The sequence below is a fragment of the Salmo salar genome, chromosome 15 (assembly GCF_965601325.2).
Source record: "Salmo salar chromosome 15, fSalSal1, whole genome shotgun sequence".
In the NCBI taxonomy this organism is placed as follows: domain Eukaryota; kingdom Metazoa; phylum Chordata; class Actinopteri; order Salmoniformes; family Salmonidae; genus Salmo; species Salmo salar.
This window is the reverse complement of record NC_138305.1, coordinates 38732969-38750729: the sequence shown is the minus strand read 5'-3', so window position 1 is coordinate 38750729 and position 17761 is coordinate 38732969. Positions and strand designations below refer to the sequence as shown.

Here is a 17761-nt window from a genome sequence, read left to right as displayed (position 1 = left end):
CTATACGTAAACTAACGAATACAGATTTTATATTTATTGCATTTATGAAGGTAAAACCTGCAATATATGTTTTTCTACAAAGTAAAAAGACTAAAAACCTGTATGACTCTAGTGTTACCTTACTACAATAACCAGTCCTCTTTGGTCATAGGCCTCCAGTGCCTCCAGAAGTGTCACTCACTAATACTAGAACAAACAACACTGAACTATAGGCCCGCCTACACCAAAGAGGCTGGGAGACTATAAGGACACAGCTGGCGCTTAAACCAACTAGCAAAAACCTAAAACGGACCCTTAACCCTAACCTTAATCAAACCCATAACCCTGACCCTAACCCTAACCCAAACCTTAACCTAATGTTTTATAAATTAAATATCGGTTTGGGCGTCAGGCGCCTGCGTGTCCTTATAGCCTTTTCCAGAGGCATCATACGGTTTCCATCCTCTCTGCCTGCCTGCCTACCTACACTGTAGGCTACTGTACTGAATAGACTCCAAGGATCTGCTACCACCTGCTGGTAAGTGTCCCCCCAGCGAAATAATGAATGTGGAACCCAGAATGGTGGAACCAGATGCTTGATGTTCTCCGGGCCACACGGGTTCGCTGTGCAATTTCCAGCTACCATGATAGAACTTTCTCGCTCTCCATTAAAATTGTTGGACGAACTTCACCGTTCCCAGGGTTGATTATGTCAAACATGGGGGCACGCGTTGCACGGTTGTTTAGGAATTTTAACTTAGAAAACCGGGTACATCGTGAGATCGGGAAGGCAAAACCTGAAGCGGCACCTCGACATCAGACCCACATTGATCCTGTTCAGAGTACACAGGGTGAGTACATACATAGGACTTTATGTCATTGCATTGAAGTACTGTTGACTAGCTACAGACAGTACTTCGCTAACTCAAATCGGAGGGTCATCAAAGTCAGGTACGCCTGCCAGGCTAGCAAGTAACGTTAGGTAGCTAGTAAAGCTTACTCTGTACTGGGTGGTGTTTCGTACAGCTTAGTTAACTGATTTGAAACCAAGGTTTAAGTGTGGATGAATATGTGGTGACTATCAGTTTTCCAATCTGTTGCAAGCACAAAGATGGCTAGCTATTTAACGTTACCTAGTTACCAGCAAAGATTCCTAGTGTGGCAGTGTGCAAATTACCCATTCATCACTAGGGTTCACCCTCTACCTCCATGCTCGGGCTGATTCTGTTTCCTTCAGTTACTGAGATCTCTGATGCCATCCACAAGAGAAACGACCCTCTACTGGGATTCCTGAAGTCGGTTTATGTGGAATCAAAGGATCCTACAGAGGTGAGCCTAAATCATGACTATTCAATTTAAATTTCAGTGATGGATTATTTGATAGCTAGGCCTTTATCTATGTGCTTGATTATAACCCTACTCTGTTTGATCCTAACAGGCTCCAAAGGAGGTGACTGAGGAGAAAGAGGAGCGCAGGCCTCTAATTTTCAGCCTACCTGGGGACCCCTATGGTATTGTTGAGATCATTGATGTCCCTAAAGGCAAACTGTCTATTATTGAGGCCCTCCAAGCTCTCAACAATCATAAGAATGCTCCCCAAACATGGACATTGGACAAGGTCGCCCTAGAGTACTCTCTTGACTTAAAAGATACTAAAGCACTTCTGGAGCATTTCATCCCCTTTGAGGTTAAGATCATACCACCAAAGATGGAGGATGCAAAGAAGATCAAAGATATCTAGGACGAAGATGCATTATTCCTGGTCTTTAAACACAACAGCCATCAGCCAAGTGTATTAATTATTTATGTTTGTTGTCCTCGTCCAAATGAAACTGCAATATTTGGAGTTCTACATACTGTAATGAAATGAGGGAGAAGCATGAGGTTTTGAGGCATGATTTGAATGCATGTTGACATTTATTATCATGAATCTTGTCCTGGAGGCAGAACTGAGCGATTTCCGCTAGATGTTAAAATTGGCTATATATTAATTAAGTTTTTTGGATATTTTGTTAGAGTTAGGTAGTAGGGTTAGCAGTTGTGGTTAAAGGGATACTTGGGGATTTTGGCAATGATGCATAAAATGGTATCCACAAGTTCATCTGCCTCTGCAGAAGTAAATAAAGGGCCACACTGCCAAAATCCCCAAGTATTCCTTTAAGGTTAGGTTTAAATCAGATTTTCTGGCTGTGCCAGCTAGTGACCACTCTGCAGAGCTGCCTCCAGGGCAAGATTCATGACAATAAATGACAACCTGCAATTTGAACCCAGTACCCTAGGGTCCAGAGCTAGACATGTTACCACTGCTCCAAAAATATGGCATCCTTGTGGAGGTGGTAATCAGTGTTATAAACACCAAGGTCGTAACAATAAAAAAAATCATATAATTTGTGACAGAATCTTTCAATCTCAATACACATTTACTAATCACATTAAAGATGAAATCTGCAGCAGGGGGAAACGGCACCACTGGCCACCCCACCATCGTTGTTATCGTTTTTGCCAAACTGCGGAGCATCAGCATAGTAAAAAATAAATCAACATATTGTGCTCCTCTATCGTGTGCAATGATGTCCGAGGGGAGAAAACGGTGTTTGCTGTTTGCAGTAACTACTTTGTTGTAATATCGCAAATGGACGTGGCTGTTTCCCCATTAAGGATTCCTGCTTTAACCAGTTAGGCCTATATTATATAGTTATGACTGATAGCTATGATGTTTGACCTGCAAATTAATTCATGATTATTGACAAAGTACTTTTATTTAAGGGCTTTATCCCTGTATGTTGAATCATAAGGCTACATGTTCACATACAACTGACCCCGTGGTAAATGGATCCCAGTTACAAAACTGGTTCTAGATGCTAGTAAGTTGTCACTTACCAGTTGTGCATCTCTCTGCAAGTATTAAGCTACTCTTCTCTTCAATTTGACATTTATATAAACAAATGTTCTGTATGTTTGTCAATCCTGTTACAAGAGTGGAAATCATTTAATATATTTGACTTGTTTTTGTCTTCCATGTGTGCCCCCAATGTGTCATGATATGTAAACCTCCAGTGTGTATCAAGTGAGGACTGCAGTTTGCAATGACCAGTGAATGTATCTCTGTGTTTGGTGTGGGGATATCCTGCCAATAACTTCTATAGTTTATATATAAATGCATTGTTGGGCCATTTCATGAAAGAGTGAATAATCAGGATGCCATTATTTACTTGTCATTAATGTTGATGAAGATGTGAATTAAAGGGATGTTTGAGAGATATTCAATACATTTGAAATGTAATTCATGTGTAAATAGATTGATTTATTATGGAAGGGGGTACCCATGTAATAAAAAAAGTATTGTAGGGTTAATACTTTGACATGGCTAACAGTGTCATGTTCTGTGGCCTACTCCACATTGTGATTAAGTTATAAACTCTTATTCATGAGTAGCGGGTTCTTTGTTGATTCAGTAGCAATTTTGTGAGGTTACTTTGGTTTGATGGTCTCAGTTTTCACAGCTTGCTGCAAATGCACAATTTTTGCAAAATAAAGGACATTGTTTTTAAAAGTTGTTTTAATGTAGGCCTTTTTTATGGCAAGGAAATTCCAGAATGTTCCTCAGCAGTTATCAGTCTTCCTGTTCCAATGTGTGTTCCCATTTTACAACCGGATGTAACTAGAAGGAATGTATGTGATCTATTACGTGCACAGTATTTATAATATAAGTCTTTCCAAAGCTTGAATGTGTGAATGACATGCTTGGATTGAGTTATTCACACTTATTAACAGCTTCTTGGATACTGCTGAGTTCTCTCATCGCTCCTCTCACCATTACTAAGTGTAGTTTCTGAGATGGTGGCAGAGAATAGAGCACTGCTAATACAGAGGCACTGACCTTGCTATTATCTATTTAACACCGACTTAAAAAAAATAAAAAGATATAGTGTAACTTGCACAGCGTTTCCCAAATTAAGGGTCGAGACACCATGTGGGGTCGCCCGATTTGAAAATGGGGTAGTAAGATGTGTAAAAAGCAGTTGTAAACAGCTGTAAGTAGCTATTATTAGTGGAACATCTAATGACCAAACATACACTGAATGGAATCTTGTTGTAACAGTTTATTTTTCAGAGAGTGTTTGATGATGATTGTATACAATATAACAATACAACCCCTATCGCACGTGCCCTGTAGGCCTAGTCATGCAACCAAACATTTACGCCTCTTTATGGCCATTATCCATTTCAATTGGAGCTCGAGATAATGGGTGTGCCCTAACGGAGAACCGTACCCAATCCTGTCCATACTGCTGGATGACGACAGAGATTTTAGTGACGCAATATTAGAGCCTACGGTGGACCCCGACAGTGGAAATCAAAATGATCGTTCTCAGGATAACAGAAAGATTAGGGTAGAGCTATAGGAAAGAATATCAAATGACAGACAATCAACTTGTTTAATGCCCGTTTTGAGTCATGATTTTGTCTGGTAGGCCAATAGGCCAATCCAGCAGTTTTTTTTATTTTGCTGCGAAATCAATTCCCTGCTAAACAAAGCTATAACGATACGCGGAGGAGCTACATTTTACTTCACAGCTTTTGTTGAATTGTGTAGGTGGCTTTCGCAGTTTGTCGCTCTGTAAACAATAGTATTTGATTAGACTTGTTAATTAGCGTGCAATGATAGATGAATACACCTCGAATATGTAGTTGTGACGTCTGACTTCGAGGAATTACAAAAAGCATCTGGACAGCGAGATGGATCAACAGAAAGACTATATGAAACAAGCAGCGTGAAAGGGTCTGTCTTAACTGAAACCCAATAACGATATTGGTCAACCTGAGACTTTGGAAGGAAAAAGGTAATTTAACTTTTTCTAGACCGAGGATAATATAATCGAAATAAATACTGATAAGTGGTTTCAGTTAATACAATGTAAACATTTAAAAACAATTCTGTTTTATTAAATTAATATTAGGCTATTATCAAACAAGCATAATAATAATAATACTGTTATCAAAAATATCCAAATAGGCTTATAATTTGAATGTGTATGGGTTTGTTTCAGTGTCTGTATATCGCAGAATGTATAGGCTATGAAATTCTATAGCCTCACAATCAATAATTTCCTGTGATGAGATACTCTTTAAATAGGCCGGAACATAATGGCTGACTGTAGGCTATAATTGCAGAAAATGCATCAAAAGGAACGTTTATACATTTTAATCACTGTAGTCATGTCGTTTAATCACTAATTTCTACACCTCTTACCATGTTAAAGTGGACTACTATTATTTGTAACTTTACAAATGTACGAATTACTCGGCTTTATCATGTTTTATTTCCCCATTTGATAACTGAACAACATTATCCAGCTCAGTAACAAATGTGTAATTCAAATTCCTATTTAGACACTCCAAAAGATAAACGCAATTTCCATTAACAGCATAACTTTTGCGTCTCTTAGAATCATCTAAGGCTTTAAGGACCATATGATACAACATGATCATTCAAAATAGTATGACACATTCGTTTATTTGCAGTGGTTAATGAAAGGCTCAACATCGTTTTGAAAGAGATCCAAAGCATTCAGATAGGTAGGCCTAGTGGCTGGCAGCAGGTCCCTGTTGCTAGGTTCCACAACTACTTAACATGCAGTGTTATCATTGACTTGCAAGGTACCAGGCAGTTCCTTCTTACCAGTTACTATGGTTTCTGTGGATATGTACAGTACCAGTCAAAAGTTTGGATACACCCGTCCAGGATTCTTCTTTATTTTTACTATTTTCTACATTGTAGAATAATAGTGAAGACATCAAAACTATGAAATAACACATATGGAATCATGTAGTAACCAAAAAAGTGTTAAACAAATCAAAATATATTTTATATTTGAGATTCTTCAAAGTAGCCACCCTTTGCCTCGATGACAGCTTTGCACACACTTGGCATTCTCTCAACCAGCTTCATGAGGTAGTCACCTGGAATGCATTTCAATTAACAGGTGTGCCTTGTTAAAATTACATTTGTGGAATTTCTTTCCGTAATGCGTTTGAGCCAATCAGTTGTGTTGTGACAAGGTAGGGGTGGTATACAGAAGATAGCCCTATTTGGTAAAAGACCAAGTCCATATTATGGCAAGAACCGCTCAAATAAGCAGAGAGAAATAACAGTAATAACAGAGGAGACTGTGTGAATCAGTGCTTCATGGTCGAATTGCTGCAAAGAAACCACTTCTAAAGGACACCAATAATAAGAAAGAGAATTGTTTAGGCCAAGAAACATGATCAATGGACATTAGACCAGGGGAATTATGTCCTTTGGTCTGATGAGTCCAAATGTGACATTTTTAGTTCCAACCTCCGTAACTTTGTGAGACGCAGAGTAGGTGAATGGATGGTCTCCGCGTAAAGCATGGAGGTGGAGGTGTGATGGTGCTTCGCTGGTGACAAGGCACACTTAAACAGCATGGCTTCCACAGCATTCTGCAGCGATACGCCATCCGATCTGGTTTGCGCTTAGTGGGACTATCATTTGTTTTTCAACAGGACAATGACCCAAAACACACCTTCAGACGGTGTAAGCACTATTTGACCAAGAAGGAGAGTGATGGAATGCTGCATCAGATGACCTGGCCTCCACAATCACCTGACCTCAACCCAATTGAGATGAGTTGGACTGCAGAGTGAAGGAAAAGCAGCTAACAAGTGCTCAGCATATGTGGGAACTCCTTCAAGACTGTTGGAAATTATTCCTCATGAAGCTGGCTGAGAAAATGGCACAAGTGTGCAAAGCTGTCATCAAGGCAAAGGGTGGCTACTTTGAAGAATCTAAAATCTATTTTGATTTGTTTAACACTTTTTGGGTTACTACATGATTCCATATATTTTATTTCATAGTTTTGACAGTTGCATCAGCTGCATCCTGAAACAGTCTTATTCTACAATGTAGAAAATAGTAAAAATAAAGAAAAACCCTTGAATGAGTAGGTGTGTCCAAACTTTTGACTGGTACTGTACATGTACTCTAATCTCTTTCTAGCTCTACCATCACATGCTTTAAATGACTGTATTCTGCTGAATATCTGAAAATGGAAGAATACTGGCCTAACCACCAATTCATGTTTATTCTATTTGAAAGTGGTAAGTTAAAAGGTTGCTTTTATGGGTCAGCCGTGTGTGCATAGCTGCCAAATGGCTTTTGGGTCATTCTGTATGAAAAGGGGACAGATACTGTAGGCCATGATTTTCCCTGAAATTTAGCTCAAATAATTGTTTTTTGGATTACTGAAAACCACAGTAATGACGGAATGGCCCATATCCTCCATTTCCCTCGCTATTTGTATCAGGAATTATGTAGAAACAACATTGTTTCCACGTCACTTTAATTAAATAACGTGGAATAGATGTTAAATTGATGTCTGTGCCCAGTAGGAATTAGAATACAAGACTGCTACACAGTGCAGAATTGGTGTGACTGTATCTATCAACAATGCCTGCCATAGTATCCTCATGAGAGGAGAGCAGAGCATTATGATCAATCAGTGTCAGTGATAGGAGGCAGACCTAGATTTCAGTCTGAGGTTTGTTTGCACACATCCTTTCGGTCTTAATCAGAATATAGCCGTGCGTATTCTAACCCTGTTGTCAAGGTAAGAGGAGGAGCACACAACCCACCAGTCATTGTATTATCGCCTAATAATACATTTGTTCCTGTTCTATTCTGGCTAGCCAGTTTATCTCATTAATTAACCATTTTACTCTCTCCCTTGGTGAGGTGACTGACAATTCTATTGATGCATAATGGTAAATAGATTGAAACCTTGAGGCAAATTCTGTCAAGCAACAGCCATCGCACAATCATATCCTCCGTGCAGTGTACAAATTACTGTTAATGTAGAAAAAAAGCAGGCCAATTTACATTTTACTGCAAGTTATTTAATAGGCCTTGAATCCGCTTTATCACTTTGAATGCATCACTTTGTGTTTAACCCACATAGAATTACTAAAAATAGAAATGAGAGAGAGCACATTTGAAAGTGCTGCAGGAATGTTAGAAAATCACACTAAGACAGAGAAATAGTAATGGCGCCTTTTTGTAGGCACTAACAGAGGCTTATGCCTCGATCACACCTACAGCGTTATTGCGCAAAATGGTACACAGCATCATCTGGATGTGTGCAACAAAAGATCAACATTCACATTGTGCTACCATTTCTGTCAAGCTGTCTACGCATACAGTTTGATGCATGCGTTCAATAAATCCAACTTCTACACCACACAGAACGCACTGCAACTGCCTCTGTAATGCAATGCTGCAAGGCAAACACAACGTTCCATTGGAAATGTATATACTTTTGGTGTACCAAAATGCAATGACACTGTTGGTGTGATCGAGGTGTTGCTCCGCCATGGCTCGATGACAATTCATGTTTTTTTGGGGGATAAACGCCTAAAATATGGTCTGTGGTAAACACGTGCTTAGGAGATCTTATGTTTTCTTCTATGAGATCATATTCATCAGCTAATGACACTTTTTATGAATTTTAAAGCATATATATAATCAAAACCACACTGCTAACCTTAGTGCCTAACCCTAACCTTAAATGAAGACTAAAAAGCACATTTTTGTTTTCATACATTTTTACAATATGGCCAATTTAGACTTTGCAGCTGGCGAAACCGCTCAGTTCTGCCTCCAGGACAAGACTCATGACAATAAACATCAACCTGAAATATCTCATACATTTTTTTTTTAAACACATAAAAAACTCCCAAACCTGTGTTAACCTCAGACCTTATTTTCGGCGTTTATCCCAAAACCCCATTCTTTCACAATTAATTCCTGAATTAATGGCTGAATGAAGCAGAGGTTTCATTTTCATTTTTTAGTACTACAAGCTGGCGAGCTCTATGGATGGAACTGCTTATAGTTTGGCGGTTACAACATTTTCTGTTTGAGGTTTGCCGTGGAGCCATTCTAAATGATACCAGCCTGTCTAAAATAACAGTATCCAATGTTTATATAAGCGATAAGCCTTTTTTATTGCAGTCTTGAGTTGTCCCCATAAAAACATTGACTTGGTCAGTGACATGGTTTGAGAAATCTCTCCCTGGCATGGTTTAATTAATGCATGAAATTGCTATGACAATTTGGAGATGGAGAGCAGTGGTAAGTTAGTTGTTTGGCCTGCTTATAATAGTGTAGTAACCGGGCTTACATCTAAATAGGTAAACTCAAAGGACTGAAGTCCTTTTAGCCCTTACAATACAAGTTCTGGATATAAACCATATGCCAGACGAAGTACCAACAAATAGTCTTAGCCTTATCTAAATAAAGTACGGGAGAGTGGGGTAAGTTGAACCAAATAGGTATGATGTGCCACCCATGTTTCTAGGAAAGTATACCAAATATTTAGGAAGAGGTCATAATTTCATGGAGTCTGAAGGAATAAACCACATGGAAAAAGTGGTAAGCAAGTTAGGTCCAAAAAACAGATTTTCACCAAGTCAAATTAATTTATTGTGTTAGAGGTTTCATGATGCTTTTATCTAAACCAAAGTAGATCATTTAAATATTGTTCTATACATAATTTGGGGTCTCTATAGGCTTCAATATGAGATCCTAAACCTAGCATGAAAGTGCATCCTTGTAGCTGTGTGGGCTAATATAGTCAAAATGTTTGCCTTGGGGTAAGTTGAGCCAATGGCCATGGGGTAAGTTGAGGCGATGGCAAGTTGACCAATTGTAAGTGTTTTCTTCCCAGGTGTAATGCAAGGCATTAATCGCAGGAATACGAGGTCAAATCAAATGTATTTGTCACATGCGCCGAATACAACAGGTGTAGGTAGACCTTATAGTGAAATGCTTACTTACAAACCCTTAACCAACAATGCAGTTTTAAGAAAATACCTAAAAAAAGGTAGGGGAATAATAAATTATTAAAGAGCAGCAGTTAAATAACAATAGCAGGGCTATATACAGGGGGTACCGGTACAGAGTCAATGTGCGGGGGAGTCTTATGGCTTGGGGGTAGAAGCTGTTTAGAAGCCTCTTGGACCTAGACCTGGCGCTCCGGAACCACTTGCCGTGCGGTAGCAGAGAGAACAGTCTATGAATAGTGTGGCTGGAGTCTGATACAATTTTCAGGGCCTTCCTCTGACACCGCCTGGGGTAGAGTTCCTGGATGGCAGGAAGCTTGGCCCCGGTGATGTAATGGGCCGTACGCACTACCCTCTGCAGGATGCTCTCGATGGTGCAGCTGTAAAACCTTTTGAGGATCTGAGGACCCATGCCAAATCTTTTCAGTCTCCTGAGGGGGAATAGGTTTTGTTGTGCCCTCTTCACGACTGTCTTGGTGTGCTTAGACCATGCTAGTTTGTTGGTGATGTGGACGCCAAGGAACTTGAAGCTCTCAACCTGATCCACTACAGTCCCGTTGATGAGAATGGGGGCGTGCTTGGTCCTCCCTTTCCTGTAGTCCACAATCATCTACTTTGTCATGATCACTTCGAGGGAGAGGTTGTTGTCCTTGCACCACACGGTCAGGTCCCTGACCTCCCTATAGGCTGTCTCATTGTTGTTGGTGATCAGAAAGGCCAGCATCCCGGAGTCGCCTCTTCACTGTTGACGTTGAGGCAGGTACTATTTAATGAAGCTGCCAGTTGAGCACACGTGAGGCATCTGTTTCTCAAACTAGACACTAATGTACTTGTCCTCTTGCTCAGTTGTGCACCGGGGCCTCCCACTCCTCTTTCTATTCTGGTTAGAGACAGTTTGCTCTGTTCTGTGAAAGGAGTAGTACACAGCGTTGTACAAGATCTTCAGTTTCTTGGCAATTTCTCGCATGGAATAGCCTTCATTTCTCAGAACAAGAATAGACTGACGAGTTTCAGAAGAAAGTACTTTTGTTTCTGGCCAGTTTGAGCCTGTAATCGAACCCACAAATGCTGATGCTTCAGATACTCAACTAGTCTAAAGACGGCCAGTTTTATTACTTCTTTAATCAAGACAACATTTTTCAGCTGTGCTAACATAATTGCAAAAGGGTTTTCTAATGATCAATTAGCCTTTTAAAATGATAAACTTGGATTAGCTAACACAACGTGCCATTGGAACACAGGAGTGATGGTTGCTGATAATGAGCCTCTATACGCCTATGTAGATATTCCATTAAAAAAAACAATCTGCCGTTTCCAGCTACAATAGTCATTTACAACATTAACAATGTCTATACTGTATTTCTGATCAATTTGATGTTATTTTAAATTTGCTTTTCTTTCCAAAACAAGGACATTTCTCAGTGACCCCATGCTTTTGAAAGGTAGTGTATGTAGATATCTTTGTTAGAAAGAATAATATATTTCCCTTGACGGAGTGATGCTGAATATGAAACACTCAATTTACCCCACTCTCCCCCATGTAGGCTAGGCATTCTAACATCTGTAAAACACACTTCTTCTGGGAAAATAAATTACCTGTGGCATTAAGGGGATACATAAATACACAAAAAATATCTCATTAAATCTTTAAATTCATTCTGTACACCAGTTCCACCAGCTGATTGGCAGAGTTAAAGTGGAGTTATCTCCAAATGGAAACCTAAAAATAAGAAACAACAACTTATGTTAGTGTTGGGAAGGCCATGTTGTTTGTAGGGAAGTGAAGTATTTACTGAGTGTGGCAAGTGCAGGGAAGATACTTGCCAGTCCCATATGAAGTTGGTAGCTTTTGGCGGTTTTACTGTCTTCTCTGTGCCCTGTGTACAGTGTCAGGGTAGGATTTTGCTGACTGACTTTTCCCCACAAGGGCCTTCCCTCCATTCCAACACTGAATGGATTAGAGGCTTTAGTGTCTCATTCACTGTAACACCAAGGCGATTTGGAGGGAAAGGATGATATCTCAATATCTGTTGATAATATCTGCTCCTTTCAAAGTGCCTAGTCATGGAGACAGTGAATTACGTGCAGATCAATGTATATATGAACGTTTCAGTTTGACAAATGCACTGAAATAAGTCATTTAATTTGATACATATTGTCTTTTGATGAATGCAACATTTTAAAACAAAGAAAACCCATTTTAAATGTATTATTATTATGGAAAAACAGACAAAACTATTTAGACATTTATGTTTCTGTGTTGCCTCCATTTCCCTCTGTCTCCCCAGGATCTCTTCTCCATGCTAAGATGCTGGCTTCTTCAGGACTAAGAAATGCATCTGAGGTATCATGTTTGGCGATAGTAGAGCTCCAGTAACGATGCCTAAACCCAAGCCTGCACCCCTTGGGGAAGAATGGTTTACTCCACTGTCGTTCCCCCTGTGGAGGCAGGGGAGACCAACAACGCCAGCCTCTGCTGCCTCGTCATGAGGCTGCTGAACCTCTCTGACCACCTCCTCCAGGGCCAGCCTGACATGGAAGACATGTCCATGCAAAACAGCTCCAATGATGTCTCCTGGTCACCTCTGGACCTGGTCACAGTCACACCAACATCTGAGGCCCAGGATAGTGTGCAGGGCGTCAGCCTACCCCTCCAGGTGTTCTTCTGCATGGCCATGGTCTCCATCCTGCTGGTGGCCTTCCTGGGGAACGTTGTGGTGGTTCTGATGGTCTACCAGCGCGCTGCCATGCGATCCGCCATCAACATCCTATTGGCCAGCCTGGCCTTCGCAGACATGATGCTGGCTGTCCTCAACATGCCCTTCGCCCTGGTTACTGTGGTGACCACACGCTGGATCTTCGGGGATGTTTTCTGCCGAGTGTCGGCAATGTTCTTCTGGCTCTTTGTCATAGAGGGCATGGCTATCCTGCTTATAATAAGCATAGATCGGTTCCTGATCATAGTCCAGAAACAGGACAAGTTGAGTCCCCACAGAGCCAAAGTGTTCATAGTCATCACTTGGACTCTCTCCCTCTGTTTCTCTTTCCCACTAGCCACAGGTCACCCTTCTCTCCAGATCCCCTCTAGAGCTCCACAGTGTGTGTTTGGCTACACCAGTGAGCCGGGGTACCACGCCTACGTGTTGCTCCTCATGATGGCCTCCTTCTTCATCCCCTTCATGGTCATGTTGTACACTTTCATGGGGATCCTGAACACCATCCGGCACAACGCTGTGCGCATCCACAGCCACCCGGACAGCATCTGCCTTAGTCAGGCCAGCAAGCTGGGCCTCATGAGCCTGCAGAGGCCCTTCCAGATGAACATAGACATGAGCTTCAAAACACGTGCCTTCACCACCATACTCATCCTCTTCTCTGTGTTCACCATGTGCTGGGCGCCCTTCACCGCCTACAGCCTGATTTCCACCTTCAGCAGCCCCTTCTACCACAAGGCCAACTTCTTTGAAGTCAGCACCTGGCTCCTTTGGTTGTGCTACCTCAAGTCGGCCCTCAACCCTCTCATTTACTACTGGCGGATCAAAAAGTTCCGCGATGCCTGCCTTGACCTGATGCCCAAGTACTTCAAGTTTCTCCCTCAGCTGCCCGGCCACACGAAGCGGCGTATCCGACCCAGCGCTGTGTATGTGTGTGGGGAGCATCGCTCTGTGGTCTGACTTGGAGGACACGGACTTCACTGCCATGTAGGTTTTGTTCGACCATTTATCCAATTTGCTCTCGCCAGCCAAATTCATGAGGAGTTGTGATTGCTGTTTCGACAAGGACAGTATATTTTAGCTGTAAATGTAGCATGTAAATTAACTGCTTCTGTGGTTTTGATTATGGTGAAAGGCAGCCAGGCTATTACATTTTTTTCATTGATATTTCTGTTTGATTGTTTTGTGCCTATTAATTAGTCTATGCCAGTCAGAATGCTGCTACATCTGCTGAAAATGTGCTATTTCAGTGTACTGCACTTAGGCCTCTCTTGAATGTAATAAATCATTTACATTTCTTACCATGTTAATACAGTCTTTGGCATTTACTTCTGGTTTGGTTTACTTCTTATGTTAGATTTTTGACTTATACTGTACTTCTGCAATTATACTATGGTTTACACATGTCATAAAAAAAGGCAAAGAAATGTAGAAAAAAATTCCTTAGCAACCCACTAATCGGGGTCTATTGCTGCAGTCTATTTGTTTAGATTGACTCAACATGGCCTTGAATCCTATTTGTGTTTAATGTACCATGCACTCTAGAGACGTATTACACCAGGGTTTGCCAACTGGTGGCCTGCGGGCAGTTTTATTTGGCCCCCCAAATCTTCTTAAAAAATTCTTTCATAATTTTATTGTTGGGCATAAAAGACTAAGGACCTCAGAAAATCAGCTCCAAGAGATTTTCATTTTGGATATCTGTTCGTAAATATTCCCACGCATGGCGTGATCGAATACAAACGTATGCAAGGTTAGAAATTATGTTTTAGTCAAATATTATATGTGCTGTGGTCAATTTGCAGTCTACAAAGGATTTGTAATTATTTTCCGGCTCCCTGATCATCCGCTCAAGAAAATAATTGGCCCACGGCACATCTCTGCATCACCCAGTGGTGTCTCTTTCCTGTCAGCCCCTCCACTGAGTGGATACACACATGTGAAACGTTTCCACAGTGCATTTACGCATGATCTCACCATACACTTATTTCCATAAGTCCGCCTTCATCTTGGCTATTGATATTAGCTACACACTTCAATGTTGCATTGGTCACACCGCTTATAAAACAGTGTTGAATATGGTAATGGTATATTACCAGTCAGTCATGTCTGATGCCTGGACAATTTGAAGGTGTTTATGCACAAGGTTCTGTTTGATATGCTAACAGGTTTTAGTGGAATTCTCCTGATGTATTTAACATTCAACTGGGATAGATAGTAATAGGTAAACAGCTCATTTCTGTTAACGTGAACTTAAAAGACAAAAACAAAGGTCATCTCTGCAGACACATTTGGGTCATGGTCCCAGGCATTATAGTCTAAAACGGATGCCAGACTCTGAAAGGTCAACGGGTTGATTTCCAATGTGGACATTTAGCCTCAAAGAGACGTTGGCCTCTGCAACCCTTTGTAGCTGGGCCAGGTGAATTTAGATAAAGATAAATTCAAAAGAACATAGAGTTGGACCAAGGCGATTCTTTTCAGCTTGAAGAATACAAGGCGATTCTTTTCAGCTTGAAGAATATAAGGGATGGTGTTCTTAAATCGGCTTCCTCTCTGGAATTCATTATTCTGCCAGCAGTGACTAATGAGCGTGCTAAGGGCTTTCAAGCTCACTTTAAATCATAGCTCCGAGCACTATTACTAAGCAACAGCTACTTGGGGGTGTCTCAAGAGAAGGTGGATCTAGTATTGTTCAGTAAAAGGTGTTGTTTTCTTCCTCTTAAGGAGCCTTGTGTTTAAATAACATGCATTATAGAATGTGTTGAACATAACACGAATGATATCCAATTATATGGGCAATAAATGGTATGTGATGTGTGCCATGACCTGATTATTCTATTATGTTGCAGTTGCTCCTGTGGACTGTCTACTAGCAAGATACGTAATTTCCCATGCACCCTTGAGTCATCCCGTCAGCTCTCAGGTAATGAGTCTGAAGCTCTTCTTGTGTACAGGTGTATTCTATGGAGTCAATTTGAGGACTTAATGATTTGACTTCAAACTAATAAAAACCGTAAACGAAAATAATAATAATTGTAAGCAAATGGAGAAGAAATGTGTGTTGAGATCAAAACCCCAAAATGCTAGCAAAAATATAAGAGTTGTAAACAAAAATATTCAGCAATTGTCACGTTTGTTTGATCAAATATCTTGTCCTTGCAACTGAAAAGAGATGGTGAGCGACAAGAGAAAGGAGATGGATGGCCGATGAAAAGCGATGGCGAGCAACAAGACAAAGGAAATGGATGGCCTTCGAACAGAGATGACGGGCGGTCCACTGACTTGATTACTAGAGTAGGGGCTAAAGATACAAAATCCACTGAAACCTTGGACTGGAGAAGAAAAAAAATGACAGTTAACTTTCGTGCTTGGGCCCAGGCTCTACTTCATGCACATATCTCATCCAGCTTGAGCTCTTGGTTGTTTCCATGGCAATCAGTGGCACGTGCCTGTGGATAGACTTGTGTAAGGCATGTATCCCTCCTTAGGCGGGTCTATGTGAAAATCACCCAAGACAGACTCCCTCATCTCTGTGGTGGCGTACTGTCAGTCAAGTAGACCTATAGCAGTCAGGTGTTCGACTGCAACACAGATGATCTGCAGCAATCAGAAATAATTACTATGCAGCTAGAACCTGTAGGTTCTGTCACATTGCTTGCATCCATCCTTAATCATCAGATCAGTGTAGATGAAGGAAAGGAAGACACTTTACAATATTGAGATGCACCCACCATCTACAGTATGCTGCCAGGGGCTTTACTAAAGATCAGCTGACAGACAACTACCACATGGTAGAAAACTGACCTTCCTAAAACCCATGAAGAAAAGCATTTTATAATCATGTTTCTTCTATTACAGTGGTCTACATTCGGTTCAATACAAAAATGTATCATTCAGCAATCTATATGTGTAGAACGTTGATTGCTACCTTCCAGTTAAATATCCCCTTTGGCATTCCCCTTTGAAAGCAGCAAATCTCATTCCATCTGGCACACACAATCCAGATAATGTAATATTATCCAAGCCACTCAGTCATCTGTTCACATGGTACCATGATGGGGGGATAAAAATGATTTAATTTACGTCTGGCATAGTCTAAAGAGAAAATCCTTTACAGATTTCAGTCTATTTTGCTGTCCAATATGAGGGAATACTCCCCTCTCACGGTGGTGATGATTATAATATTGTGCATTAGGAAGTCATGAGGCAAAAACGTAAGAGACAGATCGATGGGGAGGGGTGGTCCAAAATAGGGGAGGGTTATCAAACTTTTTTTTTACTTTGGGAAGGGTTGTGTGTTTTTTGGGGGGATACATTTGTGCTTCTGCTCGTATTTTCCCTCTAAACAATGGCTTGACTTACTTGATACACTAATAAAGTTTAGAAATGTTTGTGAAGGTTTGGTATGGCTTTAGCTACTGCAGGACTATGATATGAAGGCAGTGTGCCACAGCGCTACAACTGACTTCGACAGTTGAACTTGAGGTGAGGAAGACTTGTTCAGGCCTACCAGAGTTACTCCTATAATCTAAGAATATGCTTCTCTTTATACAAAATATTCAGACCAAAAATGTACAAATTACCCTACTTCTGCACGTCTATATCTGTGTCGTAGCATGCCACCGGCATATCTCTCTGGGGTTAGGAAAGTATTCAGACCCCCAATTAAATAGTTTTTCCCCCTCAATACTCCATAATGACAAAGCAAAAATTTGTTTTCAGAAATTTTTGCAAATGTATAAAGTGTGGCACACTGCCTTCATATATATATACACACACATTTACATAAGTTGTAAGGTGAACTTGACCCCAGTCTGAGGTCCTGAGCGCTTTGGAGCATAGAGTTCCGAGATGTGATTGTGTCGAGGCACAGAACTGGGGAAGAGTACCAAACAATTTCTGTGTGGCCTCCATCACAGTGGCCTCCATCATTCTTAAATGGAAGAAGTTTGGAACCACCAAGACTCTTCCTAGAGCTGGCCGTCCAGCCAAACTGAGCAATCGAGGGAGAAGGGCCTTGGTCAGGGAGGTGACCAAGAACCCAATGGACACTCTGACAAAGCTCCAGAGTTCCTCTGTGGAGATGGGAGGAGCTTCCAGAAGGACAACCATCTCTGCAGCACTCCATCAATCAGGCCTTTAAGGTAGGGTGGCCAGATGAAAGACACTCCACAGTAAAAGGCACGACAGCCTGCCTGGAG

General features: G+C 41.0%; 2 protein-coding genes across 2 annotated transcripts; both read left to right on the top strand.

Annotated features, from left to right (window-relative positions):
- Positions 1-576: 576 nt before the first annotated feature.
- LOC106571326 (NADH dehydrogenase [ubiquinone] 1 alpha subcomplex assembly factor 4) lies at positions 577-3535 on the top strand. Its single transcript, XM_014144264.3, has 3 exons — positions 577-830; positions 1217-1308; positions 1418-3535. The coding sequence occupies exons 1-3, from the start codon at positions 689-691 to the stop codon at positions 1718-1720; spliced, it is 537 nt and encodes a 178-aa protein (XP_013999739.2). The 5' UTR covers positions 577-688; the 3' UTR covers positions 1721-3535.
- A 794-nt stretch (positions 3536-4329) lies between these two features.
- On the top strand, positions 4330-13867 carry LOC106571327 (putative G-protein coupled receptor 63). The gene is made up of 2 exons (XM_082961716.1): positions 4330-4823; positions 12132-13867. Exon 2 carries the CDS (start codon positions 12258-12260, stop codon positions 13515-13517), a length of 1260 nt encoding a protein of 419 aa, XP_082817842.1. The 5' UTR covers positions 4330-4823; positions 12132-12257; the 3' UTR covers positions 13518-13867.
- Positions 13868-17761: the final 3894 nt, after the last annotated feature.

Bases quoted from the DNA above. Each gene is read 5' to 3' on its own strand.
- LOC106571326 (XM_014144264.3), top strand. From the start codon at position 689: ATGTCAAACATGGGGGCACGCGTTGCACGGTTGTTTAGGAATTTTAAC. The intron at 831-1,216 runs GTGAGTACATAC...TGTTTCCTTCAG, and splicing joins TCCTGTTCAGAGTACACAGG to TTACTGAGATCTCTGATGCC. The intron at 1,309-1,417 runs GTGAGCCTAAAT...TGATCCTAACAG, and splicing joins AATCAAAGGATCCTACAGAG to GCTCCAAAGGAGGTGACTGA.
- LOC106571327 (XM_082961716.1), top strand. From the start codon at position 12,258: ATGGTTTACTCCACTGTCGTTCCCCCTGTGGAGGCAGGGGAGACCAAC.